Source organism: Sceloporus occidentalis, unplaced genomic scaffold (assembly GCF_023333645.1).
Source record: "Sceloporus occidentalis isolate IW3139 unplaced genomic scaffold, rSceOcc1.0.p SCAF_14, whole genome shotgun sequence".
Classification (NCBI taxonomy): Eukaryota; Metazoa; Chordata; class Lepidosauria; order Squamata; family Phrynosomatidae; genus Sceloporus; species Sceloporus occidentalis.
The window spans coordinates 14,977,910-14,999,402 of NW_028316994.1; the positions used below are offsets into that span (position 1 = coordinate 14,977,910).

A 21,493-nucleotide genomic window follows, 5' to 3' on the forward strand; every position below is an offset into this window, starting at 1 on the left:
CGCTGTGTGACACCATGCGCAAGGACGTCACCGCCTGAATCTAATCTGTTTGTGCTGATGGGAGATGTAGTTCAACTCTTCTGGAGGGCAGTGGGTTGGGGAAGGCTGACAGCAATGAGGGGGTTTGACAGAGAACATGAAATAGGTCTGGGAGTAAGAGACAGTGCAAGGAGCCTGCTTAAGATGCAAGCCATGCCTCCCCTTGTCAGCGGGGGCGACAGGCTGATGGCTCAAGCTGTCAGTGCTTTTCAGGGGGGGCCTCCTACGCTTGCTCTCAAAAGCCGCACCTGCAACAAAGAACTCCCTTTTTTTCCTCCTAGGACTGACAAGCTTTCTGCAACCTTACCTTTGCACAGATCCTCAGCCTTTTCCCCCATTGCCGCCTTTAAAAACTGAGGGCACGCATCCTTGCAAGACATGTGTTTCCCCCCTCCTTCTTACCCACACAGCCATCTCTTCAGTCAAGAAGGACTGAGGAGGCAGGGAGAGAAAAGGAAAAGATATTTAAGATTTTGAGGCCACACGGTTTCCCAAAGGAGCTGTTTTCAGAGCCAGCTGTTCTCTCAAAACAGGTGGGCAACTTGTTGGTCTCTAGAAGTGGGATGACTTCTGTGCCTTAACAAAAAGCGGGATAAAAATAAAACTTTTATTTATTATTTATGTGTAATTCCAGGCCTCCCCAAGAGTTCATTTGGTGCCAAACATTGACACGTTACTGCTAAAAGCTCTATTGGTGGTCAATGATGCAGCAGATGGTCTACAGCACAGAGGCATCCCAGCCCTTTTGCCGATTGTGTCCACAATCTACTCACAGCAAATGGTAGAAATGGGCTCCTAAATAACTAAATAATTTTACCAAGATTGGCCCTAGCTGGTGATCCACTTTCCCAGAGCTGGCTGTATGGCACACCTCGGCTGACGTTTCCCGGCTCCCAAGGGTTATATTGTGCAGAAGCAAACAAAATTAAAGTGTAGTACAATTGATCCTTCATACCCAGATTCTTCATCCATGGATTCAAGCATCCACAGCTTGAAAATGTTCAAAATATTTATACATTCCAAAAAGGAAACTTTGATTTTTCATTTTATATAAGGGACACCATTTTACCTTCCATTGTATTTAATGGGACTTGAACATCCACAGATTTTGGTATTGACGAGGGGTCCTGGATCCAAACCCCAGTGGATACCAAGGGCTCACTGTATCATCCAAAATCCACAACACAGTGATACCTTTATTAAAACAACAAAAATGTACATTATACATGTTACTAGCTTTTGAAGCTCCACTGGCTTCTGCATCAGGCAAGTGTGTTAAAAAATCATGCAGGAGGGAAAAAATGACAATGTTAGCAATAGGCCTGAATTTTGACAAGATGTTGTGGTTGTTGTCCTCGGTTCAGATGACATTTAAGGTTTTTAAAAGGCTTTTAAAAACACTTTTGCTTGATGAAGAAACTAATGGAACTTTGAAAGCTCACAACGCATATAATATACATTTTGGTTGGCCCAATAAAAATATCTGTGTTTTGTGGATGTCGGATGTCATCATACTTTGATATATAGCCAACCTGGCAACCCCTGAATACGTTTTCTAAAAAGTGTATGTGTGATCCATTCCTCCTTCTGTAGCTATGAGAACCATGCAAGCAGGCTAGTTATAATGGAAAATTCACTTTTCCAATCAATTCTCAGCCTTCATACCTTTTCCAAGCCTCAAACCACCAAGGTAACCCAAAAAGGCATCTAGGTACTAATGCAAATTAACCTTTTATCTACCCTTGGGCAGTGGTTGTTTGACCATGATGTTAACAAGGAGGCTAAAAACCATCTGTCTGGTACAGAAATCCAGCTCCCCGTAGAACTACAGTTCCCAATATGCCCCAATGTGCTGTTGGTTAGGCCTGATGGGAATCAGAGTCCTATAGCATCTGGACGGTGATACATTGCCCAAGAAATCAGTCTCAATTTTGAATAAGAGGGCAATGCTCTTTTGGAAAATTAGCATGGAGAACGGGTTTCAATGTTGGACTAGGACACTGGGTGACCAGGGTTTGAATCCCTACTTGGTTATGAAAGCCTACTTGGTGGTCTTGGACAAGCCTCACTCTCTCAGCCTCAAAGGATGTCAAGGGCAAACCCCCTGCAAACAAAATCTGCCAAGAAAACCCCATGATAGGGCTAGCTTAAGTCAGAAATGACTTGAAGGCATACAATCACAATTTTTTAAATTCATTGTTCTTCCCTCCCTTGTTTTTCCAGCAGAAACACATGCTAGCTGAAATAATGCACAAGACTCTTCATCTGCATATAAAGAAAATGCAAAATACTCCTCATTTGTGTGGTTTGGGGGATTTTTTGGTAGAAAGGGGCAAGCAGGGCTTTGGCTTCATCTTATTCTAGGTCTCTATGGCCCAGCAATCAAGACTCATTTTAGAGCCCTTTTCCTTCCCTTTTGCCACCGCAGGCACTTGAGAAAGCAGTGAAGCACAAAATGTCTTCCCTCGCCGCTGCTCCCCATGGCTCAAGCATCCAGAAATTGGATGAGCTGGGAAAAGGGGTGGGGTGGGGGGTGATGGGAAGGAGATGTGCATCTCCTTGCCATGGAAACGTCCTTGTGGTCCACAGCTGGGAGTTGCCATGGAGACAAGATGTTTCCTATTGCCATAGCAATCAACTATTGGTTATCAGAGCAAGCCGAGCATTTAACTTTTCCATCAAAGCCCTTCTGTAACAGAAAGCAAAGATGGCTGGTGGGGGGGGGGGGGGCAATGTGATATCCCAGGTTTGCAAGCAGAAGGAAGTAACACAAAGTGGAAAACTGGGGCAATTGAGGTTTATTTATGATTGGATGACATCAGGCTGTGGATCCTCAGGGAAAGCCCAAAGCCATAGATGGGGGTTGGCCATGATCAGAGGTTGCATGGAGGGTTTTGTTTGGGGAGGGGGGAGAGTGAAATTTGCTGACAGGACTAAATTCAGAGCCATCTGCTGCTCAGGCTGAAGCATCACCTGAGACTCACCCAGGAGAGCAAGAAGTGTGATGGCTCCTCAGTTTAAAAGCAGAGGCAGCAAAATCAAGAGGTGGGGATGAGGGAATGGCACAAAGATGGCTGTGTGCTTCCTTCTCTTTCCAATGTGCCAAAGCAGCAGCAAGCAAAACCAACACGAGAGGGAGGGAATCTCACACCCCACGCACAGCTATTCGGTTACAGAAATGACATACAGAAACTAACTCCCCACAAGCTTTCCCACACCAGCTGTAGCCTCCAGGTTTTCATGTCATAAGCCAACAGCTATAACTAAACATGTCAACAGTAGACCTATGGTACAGGATCTGACCCTCTTCCACTCCACACTTGGAAGTTGGCATTCAATGTAAAGACAAGCAAACATACACATTTGTTAAGTGCTCTTGTGGCTAAAAGGTAGCTGGCCCTCCACATTTGTGGTTTTGACTTTTGAGGCATATTAATATGTTCTCTCCAAGAATCACTAGGTCCTCCAAAGAAATTTTGCTGGACGTTGACCCATAGCACAGCTAGAAATTCCTAGAGAAAACAGGTCTGTAGGCATTTGTAGGTCCTACAGCATGATTCTATGCTCAGCTTGTGGCAGATGTTGACCACAGAGCTGCACTGGAGGACCTACAGATTCCTAGAGGTGTTCTCTCAGATTAAAGTAGGTATTTTATTTGTGGGTTTTCCACTTTCATAGGGGTCCTGTGCCCCTAACCCCAGCCAATGTGGAAGACCTACTGTATACGATACTATAGTCAGCAAATGACCCATTTTTCAGCAGATGTTCTGAGTTTTCCAATTCTCTATAAATATTATCTCAGCAAAAAGGTGACGCACACCCTACAGAAACAGGGCAGACTGTGGACTGAGGTGCTATCCTCTCTGTTCATATCCTCCTTACTGAGCAAGATTTAAAAGTGCCAGAATATGCCATTTCCCTGGCAGGTACATGAAAGAAATCTGATGGAAAGCCTGTGGGTGGGGGAACCCAAGTGTTGGGGCTGTTCCCTGCCAGAAGCCAGTTTGAGTCACTAGGACGGTACACCAGCAAGAAGGCGTCAGTGGGATTACGATGGCCTTTGAACAGCAAGCTGTTATACTACTGTTGACTTGAATAGTTCATGGCATTCATCCTGTCCAGAAAACTGTTTGTATCTTTCCATCTCAATCATGAAGTCCAGACCATGGGAGGATTGTCAATGAGCTATAAAAAACGCAACTAAATTCCTACAAGTGTAGCATACTCACACAACCCAACCTCAGGAGAAGGCAGTTTCCTCTTTTTAAGTTACCTCCTTCTTCCAGCTTTGCATCCTTCAAAATCTTCATGGCACGGGGTGAAAATTGTCAGGGTCTGGCCTTCAAGAACTGCTCAGACAATTGCAATGGTTCATTCGTACACTCTATATATTTGGAATGGGGAGGTAGTAAGACAGAGGTATGCATCAGCTAACTGACGCATTGGAAACCTTAACTATTTGTAACATCCATGGCATCCTTTCCTTTTCTCCAGCCAATGGAGCCTGACATCTGTATCACTAATCTGGGGAAAGCGGGAAAGAGCCATTTCATCCTGCACCACCAACCACAACTATTTTAGAGAACTGGGTGGGAGGAAAATGAGACAGACACCTGACTACATTTGGTGACTTTTATTATTCATTTATAAGCAAAAAAAAAAAGAAAAAAAGGAAACAAAATTGAGAGAGATAAAAAGAAAAAAAAAACCCAAAATACACCTTTGAAAGTTGGGAATGGGGGGAGGGGAGAGATGGTCTGAGGGACTCTGAGGGAAGGTGCAGCAGAAAAATGGGAACACCAAGAACAGGATACAGACCCAAGAAAAAGGAGGGATGGGGAAAGGAATGGGATGACATTCCCACACTGTATGCAATCTCTTTACAGATGGGGAGAGGAATAACAAAACACTGCTTGGGAAGGAGAGGGGGTATCCTCCCCAGGACCAGGCCTCCCACTCAAATGCTGGCTCAGGACACTTCCTTCTATGTACAGCATACGCCCTCCTCCTATGATTAAGCCCCTTCTGAACACCATCCAGCAAATACCCCCAGAGAGCAGAGAGAAGGAAAGAGGAATGGCAAATGTACATCCTGACATGGCAGCCCTGTTAGGCTCTTGCCAGAGGAAAAAAAATGTAAGAGATGCTGAAATCCCACACTAGGGAGGGGGAGGAAAGGAGTCCCCCGGTCCCTCTGAGGCTCCCACATGGGGAATAAAGCACCCCCTCCAATTCTGATTCCACAACCAAGGGAAAGAACAAAGACCCCTCCCCAGCACCTGGTGGGAGGGAAATCAGAGTAAAATCAGTTCGTGTTAACAAGGTCCCCCAGGAAGAGGGGGTTCCTTCAGAGTCCATCCCCCTTGCCTTGTACTCAATGAGGGTGGTGAGGTGATGGCGTGGAGATGATCATTCCCCTCCTGGCTCCTTGGGAGAGGGAGGGCAGGGAGGGAACCGGGTGGTGTTACCTGAAAAAAATGGAAGAGAGAGGGTCAAAAAGGAAAATACAGCTGCTTCCTTCTCTGCACCAGTCACCTCCAGCTGAACCCTTTCTGTACAAGCAGGGACACAATACTATCAAAGGAACACACTCAGAACATCAGAATTCATTTCTATTTCTATTTAGAATTTTCTAACCCACAAAGTTACAGAGAAGACTAGACATTTGTTTTTTTTAGTCTGTCTTTGAAATTATTGAAGTACACTAGTCTCCCCTTATCTGCATTCCATCCCTCAGTCGATGGCTGAAACCCTAGATAGTCCTGAACTATATACCTGTAATGTATGTAATGTAATGTATTCAGACCACACTTGACCATAGATAACTGAAACTGTGGAGAGCAAAATCACAAGGTGGGACTATACTCAGGCCTCCGTATCAGCAGGCTAGCCATCTGCAGATGGTCCCATCCCATTATTGTCAATGGCAGCACACCCAAGCAGCTGCACCAACATGGTCTTGCACACGTTGCGTGTCCATTGGCAATAATGGGACTTGCGGGCCCAATCTTTTCAGTATCTGCAGGGTGTGTGTCCGGAACGGAACCACCGCTGATACGGAGGCCACCTGTACATTTTATTTTCAGACTTTAAGGGTAACAAATCACAGACAAGTGTGGACTACTGTAGCCTGATAACTGAACCTGCTTACATAAAATAGTCTCAAAAGCATTTATTTGTTTCTTCTTATACTAAAACAAACTAACAAGCTTGTGTCTATGAATACAGAAGAGTAAAGTTTAAAAAGAGATTGTTGGGAACAAAAAAATTGTGGGCATTTTCACATATGCCGGGAACAGAGTGGGCTAGATGTGCAGCTTCAGAATCAGGGAGATATATGCTGGACTGAAATTTGGTGCCATGACTGGGGGGGGGGGGGGGGGGTTTCCACACATTCATTTGAGAGTGATTCCATCTACTTACTAGCCTTTACTTAGGAAATCAAGTCATGCACAATTAAATTTTCCAGCACATGGCACTGGTTTCCTTCATTGTGGTTCACACACTCACATTGTTTGGGGAGTGAAGAGACCCGAAAGCTGGAAGCACTGGGAGGCCAATGTCTGTGAAGCCAGGTTCAGTGCCGGGCTGAGAGCTGGAAAATAGAAAAGGAGGGAAGAACTGTAGGATTCTTCTTTTAAATATATGATCACAGTGCTAAAGAGCTGACCTGGAGCAATATACATACTTCTTACCAGGGATTACAAAAAGCAGGATGAACAATATTGGGTCAGATTAGTTTAAAGTAGAAGGGCCAAAAATTCTCAGCCTGAAGGGCAGTATCTGATAGTTGATGAGTAAACTGTTAGCATCTAGAAACTGCAGCTGTGTGCGTGTGCGAGAGAGAGAGCCTCCCCCATTTCCAGTGATTGTCAAAAGTCCTTATTTTCTATGCCTCTAGTGACAGCAGGAAAATGGCAACCCAGAAGCCAGGTAAAGTGTTGCCTCTGCAGTCTAGTGGATTACCTAGGATACAGAGAAAAGCGAATGGGGGGTCCACCAGGGCACACAGGGAGCAGCTAAAAGCTGCAGGTTGAGCAGCCCTGGAAACATGATCCTCAGCACGTTGGCAGAATTTATGTTTTGCATACAGAGCAGCCCATGCTCCATTGCCAGCTTAAAAGGAAGAGCTCGGACAGCAGAGTCTGAAAAAACCCACTGCTCTACCCAAGAACCTGGAAAAAAGCAGCCAGTCCGTTTCAAATATTGTCAGACGATGACAATGATGGCCAGACAAGTCAGTTTCTGATTCTGTATAATACCCTTTCTTGAAACGTAACCATTTTGCTCATCTTCTGATGCAGTTTAGATGGCATTCTATTACTTGATATATGTGAAAATGGAAAAGAATTCTCTGCTTGCTGCAAACACTTTAAAAAGATTCATGTGGTTTCCACAGGTCTGGAGCTTATTTTCACATATACAAACCTTTCCATCACTAGAAGTCTAATCAGGTATATCCCAAAATCCAACCCAACCCCTCTCTTGTCATACCTGTCAGGGCTGCTGGGTTCAGTGCTCCCAGGGGTATCGCTCCATTGAGTTGTAGGGCAGCCTGAGCTGCTGCTGTAGTCGAGAGGGGGATCCCAGAACCTGCTGGAGTGGGGAAAACACAAGACAAATTACTTCAGGCACAGGTGGATGCTTTTCATCCACAATCATTCTTCAATTAGCTGTCCTAATTTCCACCTCATACTGCAGGAGCATATCAGAGCCACAAACTATGGTAGCTTTCTTCAGCATAGTTTCTGAACGCTTTCGAACTACCCAGACCACAAAGACAAAGGACAGGGGAAAAGAGAGAAAAAGCTCAGAAATGAATGGCATCAAACATCTCCCTTCCTCTGCTTTCAGGTAATGCCTGAAACTAGCCCAAAGTTTCCACACCGTCTGCTATAGAAGACCAAGCACAAACCGAAAGTCTCTCAGAGTGCCCGAAGCAGCCAAAGAACCCAGAAGGATCTCTCATGTAGTAACATTAAAAATGTAAAATAATAATAATTATCTAAAGCAGGAAAACTTTCCTTTGCCCTGCACCACAAAAATGAATTACTGTAATTTCAAACAGTTCAACATAAGCCAAACTGCTCTTTTTCTTTCTTTGTAGGCAAGCCCAGGGAAAATCACACACTTTCTCTAATTTATCTTTATAACATGATGAAGCATGAGTGCAGCATGGCCAAGGCAGAGAACACACAGAGCTTCTGAAAGGAGGTACATCTCTTGTGTTAAAGAGACACATGGAGAGAGGGGATCTGAATCATTTGAGATGGCTCAGGTGTGTTTTACTCAAGTTATTTTTCTCATAATTAATTCACCCAATTTATAGAGTTTAAGGATCAAAGTTCTAAGGCACACAAAGGTCTCCTCCTGGATGACTTCTTGAGAATCAAGATCCAAGGACAAGGATCTACTGCAGGCTGCATTGACATCTGTTAGCAGCTGTGCCTTTGTGGCAATACTTCCATTCTGTAACTCCCTTCCTTTAACTCCCAGAACACTTCCCTTGATGCCTTTCATCTCCAGGTGCATGCTGTTCACATTCTTCTCCTGGGTGGTTTTATTATACAGACCCTTATTATTCCCAGGACTTTTAAAGATTCAGTTGCCACTTGGGGAGTTGAAAAGTTAAACAGCACTCCTTATTAATGGAACAAAACAATTAGTTTCCTCAGGGAGTTCCTCTAGATAGCACAAATAATCATTTCTAGTTTTCCCTTCCCTCCAGCTTCTAGCATACCACTCACCTTCAGCCAGTTTGGCCATGAGCTGCAGCTGGGAGCCAGTGGCACCAAGATTCAGGGCTGATCGGTCCGGTTCGTTGTCTCCGTCAGGGAAGGTGATATCAGTGGTGCCGTCCAGACGTTCAGTGACTTGCCCAACACGCATGGGCCGGCCAGCTAGTTCGAAACCATTCAGCTGCTCCAGGGCACGCCGGGCGCATTCTGACTCTGCAAACTGAGGGACAAAGATTGTGTGTCATCAATGATGTACCTTAAGAAGGGAGTATCATAAACACCTGCTGACCTCTTCCAATACATACTGTGATGAAGCCGTAGCCCTTGGACTGCCCAGTATCTTGGTCACGCATCAGAACAATGCTGTCAATCTGCAGGCAGAGAAAGAGAGACAAAAGATTAGAAATGTGCCCCACCCCACCTCACCCAATCCCATCTCCTCCAGGATCACTCACCCAATCCCTTCTCCCCCAAGGTCAACCCCAACCTTGCCAAAGGGCTCAAAGATCCCACGCAGCATCTCTTTGGTGATGTTGCAGTGAAGAGAGCCAACGTAGAGTCTCATGGGCCCCCCGCTGCCTTTTTGAAGGTTGTTTGCCATTGCAGCCAGCCGGTTCTTTTCCGCCTAACGCCACAGACACAGGATGGAGGGTGAGAGGAACAGGTGAGAGATCAGGGACAGCGACAAGTAAACTGTATGGGTTTTGAAACTTACAGCAACTGACCAATGACTGCTCTACCAAAGTTGCTCCTGCAGCTTCCAATAACAAGTTATTCTTTCCACATCTGTAAATCAGCTGGAATCCAGGGAAGTTACTTTACACATCTTTGAGCCATTTTTCCTTTCCATATTAACCCACTGGGTGACTGTGGGCAAGTCACACAATCTCAGCCTCAGAAGCAAACCGCTTCTGATTAAACTTGCCAAGAAAACCCCATGATAAGTTTGCCTTAGACTCATCTTAAGCCAGAAATGACTTAAAGGCACAAAACAATATAAATGTGCCTAAATATATACACGCATGTATTTCTAACCCTCAGTTTTGATATTAAATGACTTCCATCCCTTCCCTAAAACCCAACTTCCATTTTCTCTGCAATATGCCTATGTTCCACATCGTCTCTTATTCAATTTCACATCCTACCTTAAACCAACACTCCTTCCTGTCAAGAACCCCTCTTTATTTATTCCCCCCTGGCGCCTCAATGGTTAGCTGGTTTACATCCTGACTCGCACCTGGGAGGCCTGGACGATGATAGGCACACCAAGGAGGCGCTGCCCAGTCAGCCCAATGGCCAATGGTACTGACTGGATTTCGCAGAACTCCACATAGGCAATGCCCTTGGAGCGGCGGGAGTTTCGGTCAGAGATGATTCGGACATCACGCACCTGTAAGAGTAGAAGACAAAACAAGTGAGAGACTGGGCAACTGAAAAAAACTCTTGTCAACAGCTAAATGCTATTCTTTGTTTCTTATTAGAGGTGAACAATGAACACAACATAAAAGTGAAATCAGAGCTTTAGGTCTGAAGCAATAAAATAGGGATGGGGAACCTGTGGGTCTCCAGGTCTTTCTGCAGCGCCCACCATTGCTAGAAACTGGGGATACCAGTTGAAGAGAATGGAAGCCATAGTCCAACAAATTCTGAAGGTCCACACAGGTTGCCCACTTCTTGGGTAATGTAAGTAGGCACATGCCAAAGCCTGAGGAAGGGAGGGGGAATATTACTGAGGATTCTCAGGTGGCAGTAGTGCTTTTGAACCACATTTTAGGGCAGCCTTTTGTAATTTGTTCTGACTTGGCCACTATTAGATACATAATGTCTAGGCTACTACAATATGCTTTACGGGGGCTAACCTTGCTGAATTTCCAGAAGGTTCAGCTGGTGCAAATTACAGCAGCTGGCACGACAAATGCACTGTACTGAGATCCTAGCACTGACCCAAGCAGATCTGCAGTGGTTCCCAGGGTTTTTTGGGGGAGGAGGCAGTTCAAAGTGTTGAGTTTCAACTTTTAAACCTCTAAAAAGGCCAGGGTCTGTCTATCAAAGGGACTGCCCGACTCATTATGGGACTGCCTGGATGTTAAATAAGAGCTTCAGGAGAGGCCCTCTTGAGGATACCATTTACCTGTGGAGACCCACTTGACGGGCACGGGGAGAGGGCTTTCTCCTGTGTTGCTCCCAGACTGTGGAATGCACTCCCCTTGGAGTTGTGGATCACTTCCCACTCTCGCTGCCTTTAGGAAGGGTGTGAAGATGCATCTTTTCAATTTGGCCTTTCAAACTGTTTTGTTTATTATAATGACTTTAATGGTTCTACTGTTTTAAATTGTTTTAATGATGTTTGTAAGCCGCCTTAAATGCTTTTTTTGGTAGGAAGGCGGGATAAAAACTGCAACAAACAAATGAACCAAGAAGCATTACCTTCCCAACGGCAGAGAAAAAGTCCTCAAGGTCACGTGGGCGAATACGGGCAGCCAACTGCATGCAGAACACTGTGCGGGCATCACGTTCTTCTGGGCTCAAGCTGCCCAAGGGCTCTCTGTGGGAGAAAGCAGAGGTTAATCAGATGGAGGGAGCTTAAACCCAGGAGAAGGTATGTTACATCTTCTTGGTCAAACAACCACTCCCAATGTAATGAGAACACTTACCGGAGAGGGCTCTTCTCTCTGTAGAGGGGACTCTTGCTGTGTCCAAAGCGCCGCCTATAGCGAAGGAAGAGGAATATAGTGTATAACAACCCATTTCAACACTGGTGCAACAAGTAATACTGAACAGCGACACCTTAGGCACTAATGAAATTCAAACTTCTACCACGTCGTTTCTCTGAGTGGAGACAGAGAGAATCCCATACTGTGAGATTCCTCCTTTCTTATCAACCCAGAGAATGGAAGACCAGACCTAAGTCAGCCATTTAAGACTAAAACCAGTATGAACACTCTCATCTCAGGTGACAGAATGGGTGCCTCTGCACAGCTGTTGTACTAAACAGTCATGCATCAATACTGTCAGACTCATGTGAGAAAGTAACAAAAAGTGTTTTTAAGAGGAAAAAAATTGGAAGTTCAAGAAGTGATCACCAAGATAGCTGCTGATCATCAGTATTTCCCCTGCTGTGTGAGAAGTACATAATGATGCTGTGACCACTGTGTCCCTTACCCAGGGGGTGGAGGGCTGCGATAACGCACTCTCTCATCCCGCCGGCGCTCTCTGCTGCGAGACCTGCTTCCCCGTCTCCGATCCCGGCTGCGGCTTCGATGGCGGCTTCTGCTCCGGTGACGGCTGCGGCGATCCCGGCTCCGGCTGCGCCTGCGGTGGCGGTCTCGGTCCCGGCTACGGCTAGAGAAGATTCAGAAAATGAGTTAGCATTACAAAGTGGGGGGAGACACAAAGTAAGCATGCTGGGGGCACCAGGTTGGCATTTGCCCAAATGGAGGGAAAATGAAGAAACAATAAAAATGCAAAGCAGAGGGAATTCTTGTCCATGGCCTGTGAAGATTTGCTAACAGGCCTGCCGCATAGATATCGTTTTAAAAACAGCATACTGATTAAATGTTCTGAAGCTAGTTTTCCTAACTTGGTGTATTCTGTGGATGCTAAGACTACAACTCGCATATACTCCCACCCAGCAGCCCTGCCTTACTTTCTGTGCCCAGGCTTTCTCCAGACCCACTCCTACCTGTGTCTGTGGTCACGGCTCCTGCTTCGGCTCCTGCTTTTCTTCTTTTTGCTGCAATCAGGAAGGAGACAGATAAGAAGTGGGCTGTGGGAGGGAGGGAAGGAACAGAGGGCCAAAGGAAACCCATCAACTCACCTGCTGCTTTCTCCACTGCTGCTGGGGGCACTGTCTTTCTTTGTCTCCTTTCCTTGCTCCTCTTGAGGTGGCTAGGGGAAAAAAGGCCAGTTCAGAGAAAAAGAGTCAGCATGCAATCTCCCACACTGCAGCCCTCTCCTAAGGATCAGCCCACGTTCCTGGTCCCCCAGCTCCCGATCGCTTTCATACATTACCTGTGCTGTAGGGGGATCGGCTGGTGGCTTTGAGGGTCCTGGCTGGGCCTGGAGCAAACACAGGAGGGGTGGGCCCAGCAGGAAAGGTTCACTGAGACAGGGAGAGGGGACCACACACATACTCCACAACTCCCTACCCCATTCAAATCAAAGAAAACCTCAACCTCTATGACATGGGCTTTTCTGACCATATGTTTAATACCTTGGGTGAAGCAGCAGCTAGGTTTTAGCACTAAAGCCACCAAGCAGCATAACATGAACCTAAACATATTTTAGGCTAGAAGAGACACAGTGCCATCTACAGGCAGAGACCTGGGCTCCTTCACATGGAGATTAGTCACTTGGTATTATGAAAAAAAGAGAGCACCCTGAAACTGTTATGTTTGCAAATATACTTTCAGAAGTATGTTTGGCAAAAGATGATGAATGCCAGGCTGGTCAATACAATGAATGACACCAAAACCATGACATGACAGATATGAAAGACCCTTCACACCATTCCAGTACTATGAATTATTTTCTCTAAATATGCACAAACATATATACCGAAGCAAGTCAATTTGTACATCCTCCTTAATACTAGTGAGTCAAAAAACTGAGTTCTCCCTTACTGCTTAAAAAAAATATCTTTAAACACACTGACTTGGAAAATATTCCAAGTTCCTAAGGAAGAAGATATTAAATCAGAACCAACCCTGCAAGAATGTCACAATTTACAAAAATATAAAAATATAGAGAATTTTTCTCTGCTTAATATTGATTAGGTTCTAGCAACAGCAAGTTCTTATTAATTTTTTTATGTTATTGTTTTGCTTTGTGTTTGGTTTACAACTCTATGAAACCCTCTGCCATGGTCACAACTACTGATGGGTTTATGTGACCCACACAATTGCAAGAGAGAAAGCTTTCTACTAGAAAATGGGAAACTGTGCTTATGCTTGCATACAGAGACTTCAGAAAGGATATGCCTCCAAATCAATGGAGTCAGTGGGAGTTAAGTCTAAGCTAAATAGTGCATTATGAATTACACCACACTCTTGACTGCATGACTGAACTTTCCCCCACATGTTGGGCTGTTGTCATTTCAGTATCCTAACCTCACCTCTTCTTTCTTGTATGGGGCCTCCAGCATGGCCTCTATAACAATATCGAAGTCGTCTGCAGCCATGCCGTCTTCTTGGCTCTGCAAATAGGAAGAGAAGGAACAAGTGTTTGAAAAAAGGAGTTTCTCAAATGAAAACCCACAACCCTACCTTCCCAAAAGTAAGGAAAAAGGGGTAACAGTGGCTACTCACTGGGTCCTGGGATGGATTGGGGAACGCCGGATCCATGGCTGGCCCAAATGGGTGGGCTCCCCACCACCCCGAGACACAGGAGCTGCTAGTGGAGAAGGGCGTCTAGCAGGTAAAGAATCTGATCACAGCCTGGAGAAGATGGAGGCATGAGTGAAATTGAGGAGTGGGCTATGCAGAAGGGGTAAGACCAGGCATGTTGCTTGGATACAGTACATTCTAAATCCCAGAACAGAATTGTGTTCTAGAACTTTGCTGATCTGGAAACCAACTGAAGTCCAAGCACTGACCTCTGGGATTCTGGAACAGCAAAACACAAACATGGAAGATCCCTTGTCTACCAAACATTCACAACCTGCCTGGCCTCCCTTTTCTAATCTAGAGAAAACTTTGTACATGCAAGAAATCCCTTTTCCCATTGGGTTCACATTTCATATCATCTCTAGGAACTTTACACTCTAGAAAAATACCTCAGAGAATTCAGAATTAAAGTATTTGTACCTCTTCTACTAGGTTTCAGTATGCCTCTTAGATATACTTGCAAAATATTGGTCACAGTATAATTTGGGGTGAGGGAGAGGAAGAAGAGGAAAACAGAAGCACTCTTCTAATTTTTAAATCAACCAATTAGGAAACATCATTGAAACAGAGAAAGGGCACTGGAAAAATGCCTCATTCACTGCCTCTCAAGTTAAAACCCATCTTCTGGATATGAGAAGCTCAACCTCACAATCCTAGAGAACTTTATTATAAATTCACTTGCATTTATTTCTGAGGACTGTCTGCATGCTTAAGAAGGCAGCCTAGGGAGTGCACTTTTAATGCCCTTCTTTGGAGGAAGGCTCCCCAAATTCAGCAGGATTTATTTCCATGTAAACATGCATTTAGCAGAAATGCAAGTCCTTAACAAATGGGGCCTTCTTAAGGAAGACCTCCCAGGTGATATTGGTTTTAGACTCCCTCCTGAAGAATCTTCCTAAACATTTGAAACACTGGCCTACTTCCAAATTTACTCTACCTATGTGAGCTGCCAGTAATCCCTTCTTAAGCAATACAGCATGCGGAAACACTATCCACAATCTTATGTATGCTCCAAGTGCACAGGTCTGAAAACTGGCACATCAAGCCAACAATGGCTCTAGAAGGACCAGAACTGGGCATCTCTGACTCTTGCCTAAAGTCAGCAGCCAATTATTCGGTCAAGGGATGGGGCAGGAAAGAGAGGAGTTGCTGAAGCCAAAATCGGTGCTATGTTTCCTTTCCTTCTGAAGCGTTCTCTGTTAGATGCTACAACACTAAACCTCTGTTGCTGAGAGGAACAAGTGCTATACTTTTCCCTTCAGGAATTCACTCCCCCCTCCGCCCCGTGAACCACCGCAAAAGGCAGATGTCAAAATAGGATCAGGCAATCAGGCAAATAAGAAGAATCTGCTTATTTGGGATAAGGACAATTAATACCATTTGCACACAGCCACAAAGATGCCTGGATAGCAAGGCACAGCCAGTGGACACATGAGAGTTTTATGAACTGCTTACAATAGTAAGACATATGAAATGGAAACCTTTACAGAGCTCTACAACTGAAGATTTCAACTAATGCAATTTTTTTTTAAAAAAAGCTGTCTTAAGAGTGCTGGCCCTTGTCTCTAAGCAATTAATTTTGCAATCATGAACATCCTCCCCAGAGGCCCCCATGCCTCACACACTACCTGAAATGTCTCTGGCTTTGTGTCTCCAACAAAAGGAGTGAGCCACCAACCAATCCTCATTTCAGGACAAAAAATGAAACTTTCTTGGGACACAGTGGGAAATTTTCCCACCTTTCAGTGATTTATTCAGGCAGAAAGATCAAGAGATAGCATCTAGACTCAAAAGAATAATGGAGAAGGCAGCACAGGGGATGCCTTAATTTCTCTTGATCAGCTCCTAAGTGTTTTAGAATAAAAACGTATTTGTAAGGACGCACGTTCTAGTGAAGGTGGAATTCAGAAGGACACAAAATAGCTAGGCATAGTTTGCACAAACCTCTCCATAACTCTGTGTGCATGTGCCTTCAAGCTACCTGTCAGTTTATGGTGAACCTATCAATTTAATAAGGTTTTCTTATGTGGTTTTGCCAGTTCCTTTCTCTGAAATACAGTTTACAGCACCTGGTATTTGTTGGTGGTCTCTCATCCAAGTACTAAACAGGGCTGAGCCCATTTAGCAGACACAGGATATGGCGCCTTTAGGTATTCAGGCCATTAGTTCATAACTCTCAGTCCATAATTCCTACAAGCTCCCAAACAAAAGTGTTCTCTGCCCTTCTTCATTAGACTTCCCAAATAGAACCCTTCATCCTTAAGTTTCTATCTGCTTAAATAAACCAGATGCTAGAAAAATGAGACAAATGTTAAATAGGCCATGCAATGTAAGTATGCATGAATATTTGCCCAAACTTTGGCTTCCTTGACATAAATGGCCTTTTGAAATATGTCCAGGCTTAGCAAGATCTTATGATGCAGATACAGCAGTACTCTTGACACGCCAACAATTTCGTGCCTTATACAACACACCAAAAAATACAAAGAGATTGCTCTTCTAGCCAGCCACACCACCAATGTTTACACTTATTCTACAGGCAGAAAAAGAGCTGCCAAGCTACATGCTTTCAAGACACTACGGATAGCACTTGAGTCAGACAGCCTTGTTAAAACCAGAAGACAGGTCCAACCAAATCTGATCAATAAGTCAACTGGAGCAAAAGTGCTTCCAAACTTCACACTTTAGGGAAGGAAGGGGGGGGGGGACTGGTGCCCTGCCAAATGTTTCCAGATCTATGACCAGCCCAGCAACTGTAGTAGCTATGGCTGATGGGAACTGAAGACCAATGAAGTATTCCAAGTCTCTAACAATCCTGCTATGTTTGAGTGTTAAGGATTCAATCCTTTCCTGACAGCTACCATTTCAAGATTTCAGGCCACCTGCCCCTGCCCAAATCACTTTAACTGGAGTTTCAACGCTCCTATTTTATTTCTGCACCAATCCTCACCCAAAAGGCTGGAGGTCTCCTTAACACTGAAAAACATTCAACTTCCTTGTTCACTAGACTTTGATCAGGGAAGTCATGTGTCTCCTTGGCTATTAGTAATTCTAGAGCATCCTCCCCTGCCTTGTGCTCTCCTGACAATTAGGATCACAACATTCACAACCAGCCATTTACATAGTACTGTAGTTGGGGATGGTGGGTAATGTAGTCCCAACACACCTGGAAAACCTCTAGTTCAGGATGGCCTCAGCACCAGATGTTTCCTGATACAACCCAGCAGCTTTCTAAATCCCCATGTAACCAAACTCCAGAACTCTAAATCCTTCCCTGCCCAAGTTTTCTCTTACAACTTCCTCCTTGTTCATAATGGTTTACTTTCTAACACCTCCCTCTTTTCACAGGTCACTTAATGCATAGTGAGGCTTTGGAGCTCCTCTCATTGAGATATAATAAAAAGTGACCAAGAATTATAAATCACAAAGGGTGTGAAACAGGGATTTCCCACTTCTTTGGTTGCAAACACAAAGGGAGAAAGAAAAGGCAGCTTTCTTTCACACTTCAGACCTTAATCCTACCCAGACTGGTGTGGAAGCAAACAGAGCAGGCTCATGGTCTGAGGAAACAGGGACTGAATGACACTGTAAGAAGAAGGGAGCCCAACAGTATGCCATATTGATCTTTGTGGCCATTGAGGCCTCTTGTTTTGCACCTATTGTGGCTTTAACCAACAAAAATAATGACCACAGAAGATTCATCTGAGATACCAAGGAAGCTGAATTAGTCAAAGATTTCCCATACTTTGGATCATACACTGATCAGAACAAAGATTGCAGTCAAGAATTGGGAAGGATTGGGAAGAACAGCTATGGAAAAACTAAGTAAGATCCTAAAGTACTGTACAAAGATATAACTCTGAACCCTAAAGTGAGGATTGTTCAAGGCATAGTATTCCCAATTACCATGTATGGATGTGAGAATCATAGAATCATCAACTCATGTGAGACGTGGTGCTGGAGAAGAGGGCTGAGGAGACCACAGAGGGTCAAGAAGACAAATAAAGGGATTCTAGAACAGATCAAGCCCCAATTTTCCCTGGAAGCTAAGATGACCAAATTGAGGCTGTTGTACTTTGACCATGTCATGAGAAGGCATGAATCATTAGAAAAGACAATGATGCTAGGAAAGGTAGGAGGGCAGGAGAGAGAGAAGACGACCATAGGCCAGACGGATGGATTCGATCAGGGAGGACATGAGCCTGGGCTTCCAAGACCTGAGCAGAGAAGTGGAAGACAGGTCCTGGAGTGGCTGAGGATATATGGAAAGATGTCATACTGAAGATGCAGCAAGTTTGTCTTCTGCTGCTCCAGAGAATAGAGAGCAATGGATGCAAACTATAGGAAAAGAGATTCCACTTAAACATTAGGAAGAAGTTCTTGAGAGGAAGAGCTCTTTGACAATGTAACATGCTGCTTTGGAGAGTGGTGGGGTCTCTCCCTGTGTCCTTTGGAGGTATTTAAACAGAGGATGGATGGCCATCTGTTGGGGATATGCTTTGATGGTGTTTTCCTGCATGGCAGCAGAGACTGAATGGCCCTTGGGGGATCTCTTCCAACTTTAGGATATTATTACACAGGGCCTGAGCACCCCAGCAAAGAGATAGGTCCAACCCACACTGCAGAAATAATCCGGTTTGAAACTGCTTTAACTGCCCTGGTTCAGTGTTAGGGAATTCTGGGAACTATAGTTCTGTGAGACTTCTGTGAAAGAACACTGGTGCCACAACAAACTACAGTTCCCAGAATTCCCTAGCACTGAGCCAGGGCAGTTAAAGCGATGTCAAACTGGATTATTTTTGTAGTCTGTTTTGGACCATAAAGGCTATGTTTTGGGTCATCTCAAAGGCAGTTTATAACAGCAGCAGCAACAACTCTAGCACATTTTTACTCTGTTCGCAGACAAAGGTGGCCCCTCTCCTGGAGTTGTCTGCATCTCCCTTGAAACCGGTCCAACACAGATTGCAGAAATAATTCAGTTTCAGACCGCTTTCACTGCCCTGAATAAGTGCTAAGGAATCCTGGGAATTGTAGCTTTTTAAATATTTGAAGGGATGTCATATTGAGAATGAAACAAGCATGTTTTCTGCTGCTCCAGAAACTAGGACACTGAGTAAGGGATTCAAACCACAGGAAAAGAGATTTCAGGTCAACATTAGGAGGAACTTCCTGACAGCAGGAGCTGTTTGACAGTGGAACACACTCCTTCCTTGGAGGTCTTTAAGCAGAGGCTGGATAGAGGTTCTTTGACTGTGAATTCCTGCATGGCAGAATGGGGTTAGACTGGGTGGACCCTTGCGGTCTGTTCCAACTATGATTCTGTGGAAAGTGGTTGAGTCTCCTTCTCTGGAGGTCTTTAAACAGAGGCTGGACAGGCATCTATTAGAGCAGCGGTTCTCAACCTTTGGTCCTCTAGACATTTTGAGACTTCAACTCCCAGAATCCCTGGACAATGAGTATATTGACTGGGACTTCTGGGAAATCAAAGTCCAAGACATCTGGAGGCCCAAAAGTTGAGAACCACTGTATTAGGAGCAGAATGGAGTTGGACTGGATGGACCCCGGGGGGGGGGGGTCTCTTCCAACTCTATGATCGGGGGGGGGGCAGTTAAAGCGGTCTCAAAGTGGACCATTTCTGGGATGTACTAAAACAAAGGTCAGTACTTGCCCACAGGGGACACCATACTTGTTCATAGAGAATGATTGGAGAATACTTGCCCATTGAATCATGGGGAATACTTCTCCATAGGGAAACACTGAGTAATCCCCATGATTCCCTATGGGCAAGCAATCCCCACGTTTCCCTATGGGCAAGTGCTGTCCTTTGTCTTAGTACGTCCCCTGTTCCTGCAGTGAGTCTTGGACCCTCCAGAGGAGGAATAAAGCCCCCTTTCCCGACACTCTTGCCTCCCACAACGAAGAGTGGAAGGCAGGCCACCACCGCCATGTTCCAGCCTCCCAGGCACCATTTTGTCCCCTGCTTCTGAAGCCCCAATAGGCCTCTCTATCCATGGAAAAGGACCCACCTGATGCAAACACAAACCACAGACATAGATATAGCTCTGCCTCTCTTTACCTGGGCCTCTTGGTTCTCCTCTGTTTCCCAGCCACAACAGAGGGAGGGGGCGCAGAGAGGAGAACAGACAAGGAAGACGCCGAGGCCACGCCCCCTCAGCCCCAAAGCCACGCCCCTTGATACTCTGCTCTTCCCAGACCCGCGCTCTCCCCCCCGGTTTTCCCCCCCGTAAAAGAATGTGGGGCCGCAGACGTCACCGCCGCGGCAGTGACGTCGCCGCCCCCTCCTCCTCCCCTTCCCTAGCGCCTCAAAAAAGACACTCACCCACCTCCCCCTCCCTTTTGGCCGTTAGAGCCCCGGCTGGGCGCCTCCGAGGCTTTCCCGTTCTCTCCTCAGCAGTAGCACTAGTAGCGACGCTAAGATGGCGGCGGGCTCTTCTCCCTCCCTTCTCCTTCCACCCCCCTCCTTTCTCCTTGGGCCGTACCGCGCCTGCGCAATAGCTTCCTCAGTATTGGTTGGCTAAGAGGTGGAAGAGTGACACCTGTGGAGGAGGGGCTGAAGGCCAAAGCCCGACGGTGATTGGTTCAGCGCCGGACGGAGGTCTGCGACGTCGACGCTGATTCGACGGTGGTTCAGGTATTCGGAGGTGCCGCCTCCTTCCTTGCCCCGCCCCTCCCCAGGTGGACCCAATCGATGAAACGCGGAGGCGGGACCTCCTGGAAGCTGATGGGACAATCCGAGAGAAGAATGGTAAGGTGGGAACTGATTGGGTGAGGAAAAATAAAGGCTGTACCGTTCCCTACGGCGATTATTATTGGTTGAAGATCGAGGTGGGGGAGGGAGGTTAATGCGAAGCGTCTCAACCTAGCTTGTCTTTTTGTCACACTGCGGTTGACGCCTGCGCTGATTGGCCAGTCCGTCTCGAGGTGGAAGAGGAGCCCTGATTGGTCGCATTGCTGTTGGGAAGGCTTTTTTTTCTCCCGGCGAGAGGTCGAAGGTCAACGAAGGCCTGTGGAAAAGGAGGCGGCCCTACGAGGCGCAGTTGCCATGGCAACAGCGGACAGGCTCCTAGGATTACCGCTAGGCCCGGCCTTCAAGGCCTCGCGCCCTCCTCTGCTCCGAAATGGCTGCGGCAGCGGAGACTGCGCCGCAAGGGCCGCCTGTCCCTCCGCTTCAAACGCTTTTATATATACACACATGTATAAAATATACACATAAATGTATACATATTATATACACTAAACATATATATATATCTATATAATGTTGTTCTGCCTTTTAAGTCCTCAGTTTCCTCAGAGGGAGAGAGGAGACCC

General features: G+C 45.7%; 1 protein-coding gene across 9 annotated transcripts; it reads right to left on the bottom strand.

Annotated features, from left to right (window-relative positions):
* Positions 1-4,657: 4,657 nt before the first annotated feature.
* LOC149304193 (putative RNA-binding protein 23) lies at positions 4,658-20,630 on the bottom strand. 9 transcript variants are annotated; one of them, XM_089481198.1, is made up of 16 exons: positions 20,506-20,630; positions 14,084-14,212; positions 13,891-13,971; positions 12,789-12,836; positions 12,595-12,665; positions 12,460-12,510; positions 11,940-12,119; positions 11,432-11,485; positions 11,205-11,322; positions 10,015-10,167; positions 9,265-9,402; positions 9,083-9,148; positions 8,787-8,997; positions 7,534-7,635; positions 6,550-6,634; positions 4,658-5,507 (listed from the first exon to the last, which is right to left on the bottom strand). In XM_089481198.1, exons 2-16 carry the CDS (start codon positions 14,117-14,119, stop codon positions 5,504-5,506), a joined length of 1,398 nt encoding a protein of 465 aa, XP_089337324.1. In that variant the 5' UTR covers positions 14,120-14,212; positions 20,506-20,630; the 3' UTR covers positions 4,658-5,503. The 9 variants fall into 9 exon arrangements, with proteins under 9 accessions (XP_089337324.1, XP_089337327.1, XP_089337323.1 ...); XM_089481201.1 differs by having other exon boundaries at positions 7,534-7,632; positions 20,502-20,630; XM_089481197.1 differs by having other exon boundaries at positions 20,502-20,630.
* Between the last annotated feature and the right edge of the window lie 863 nt (positions 20,631-21,493).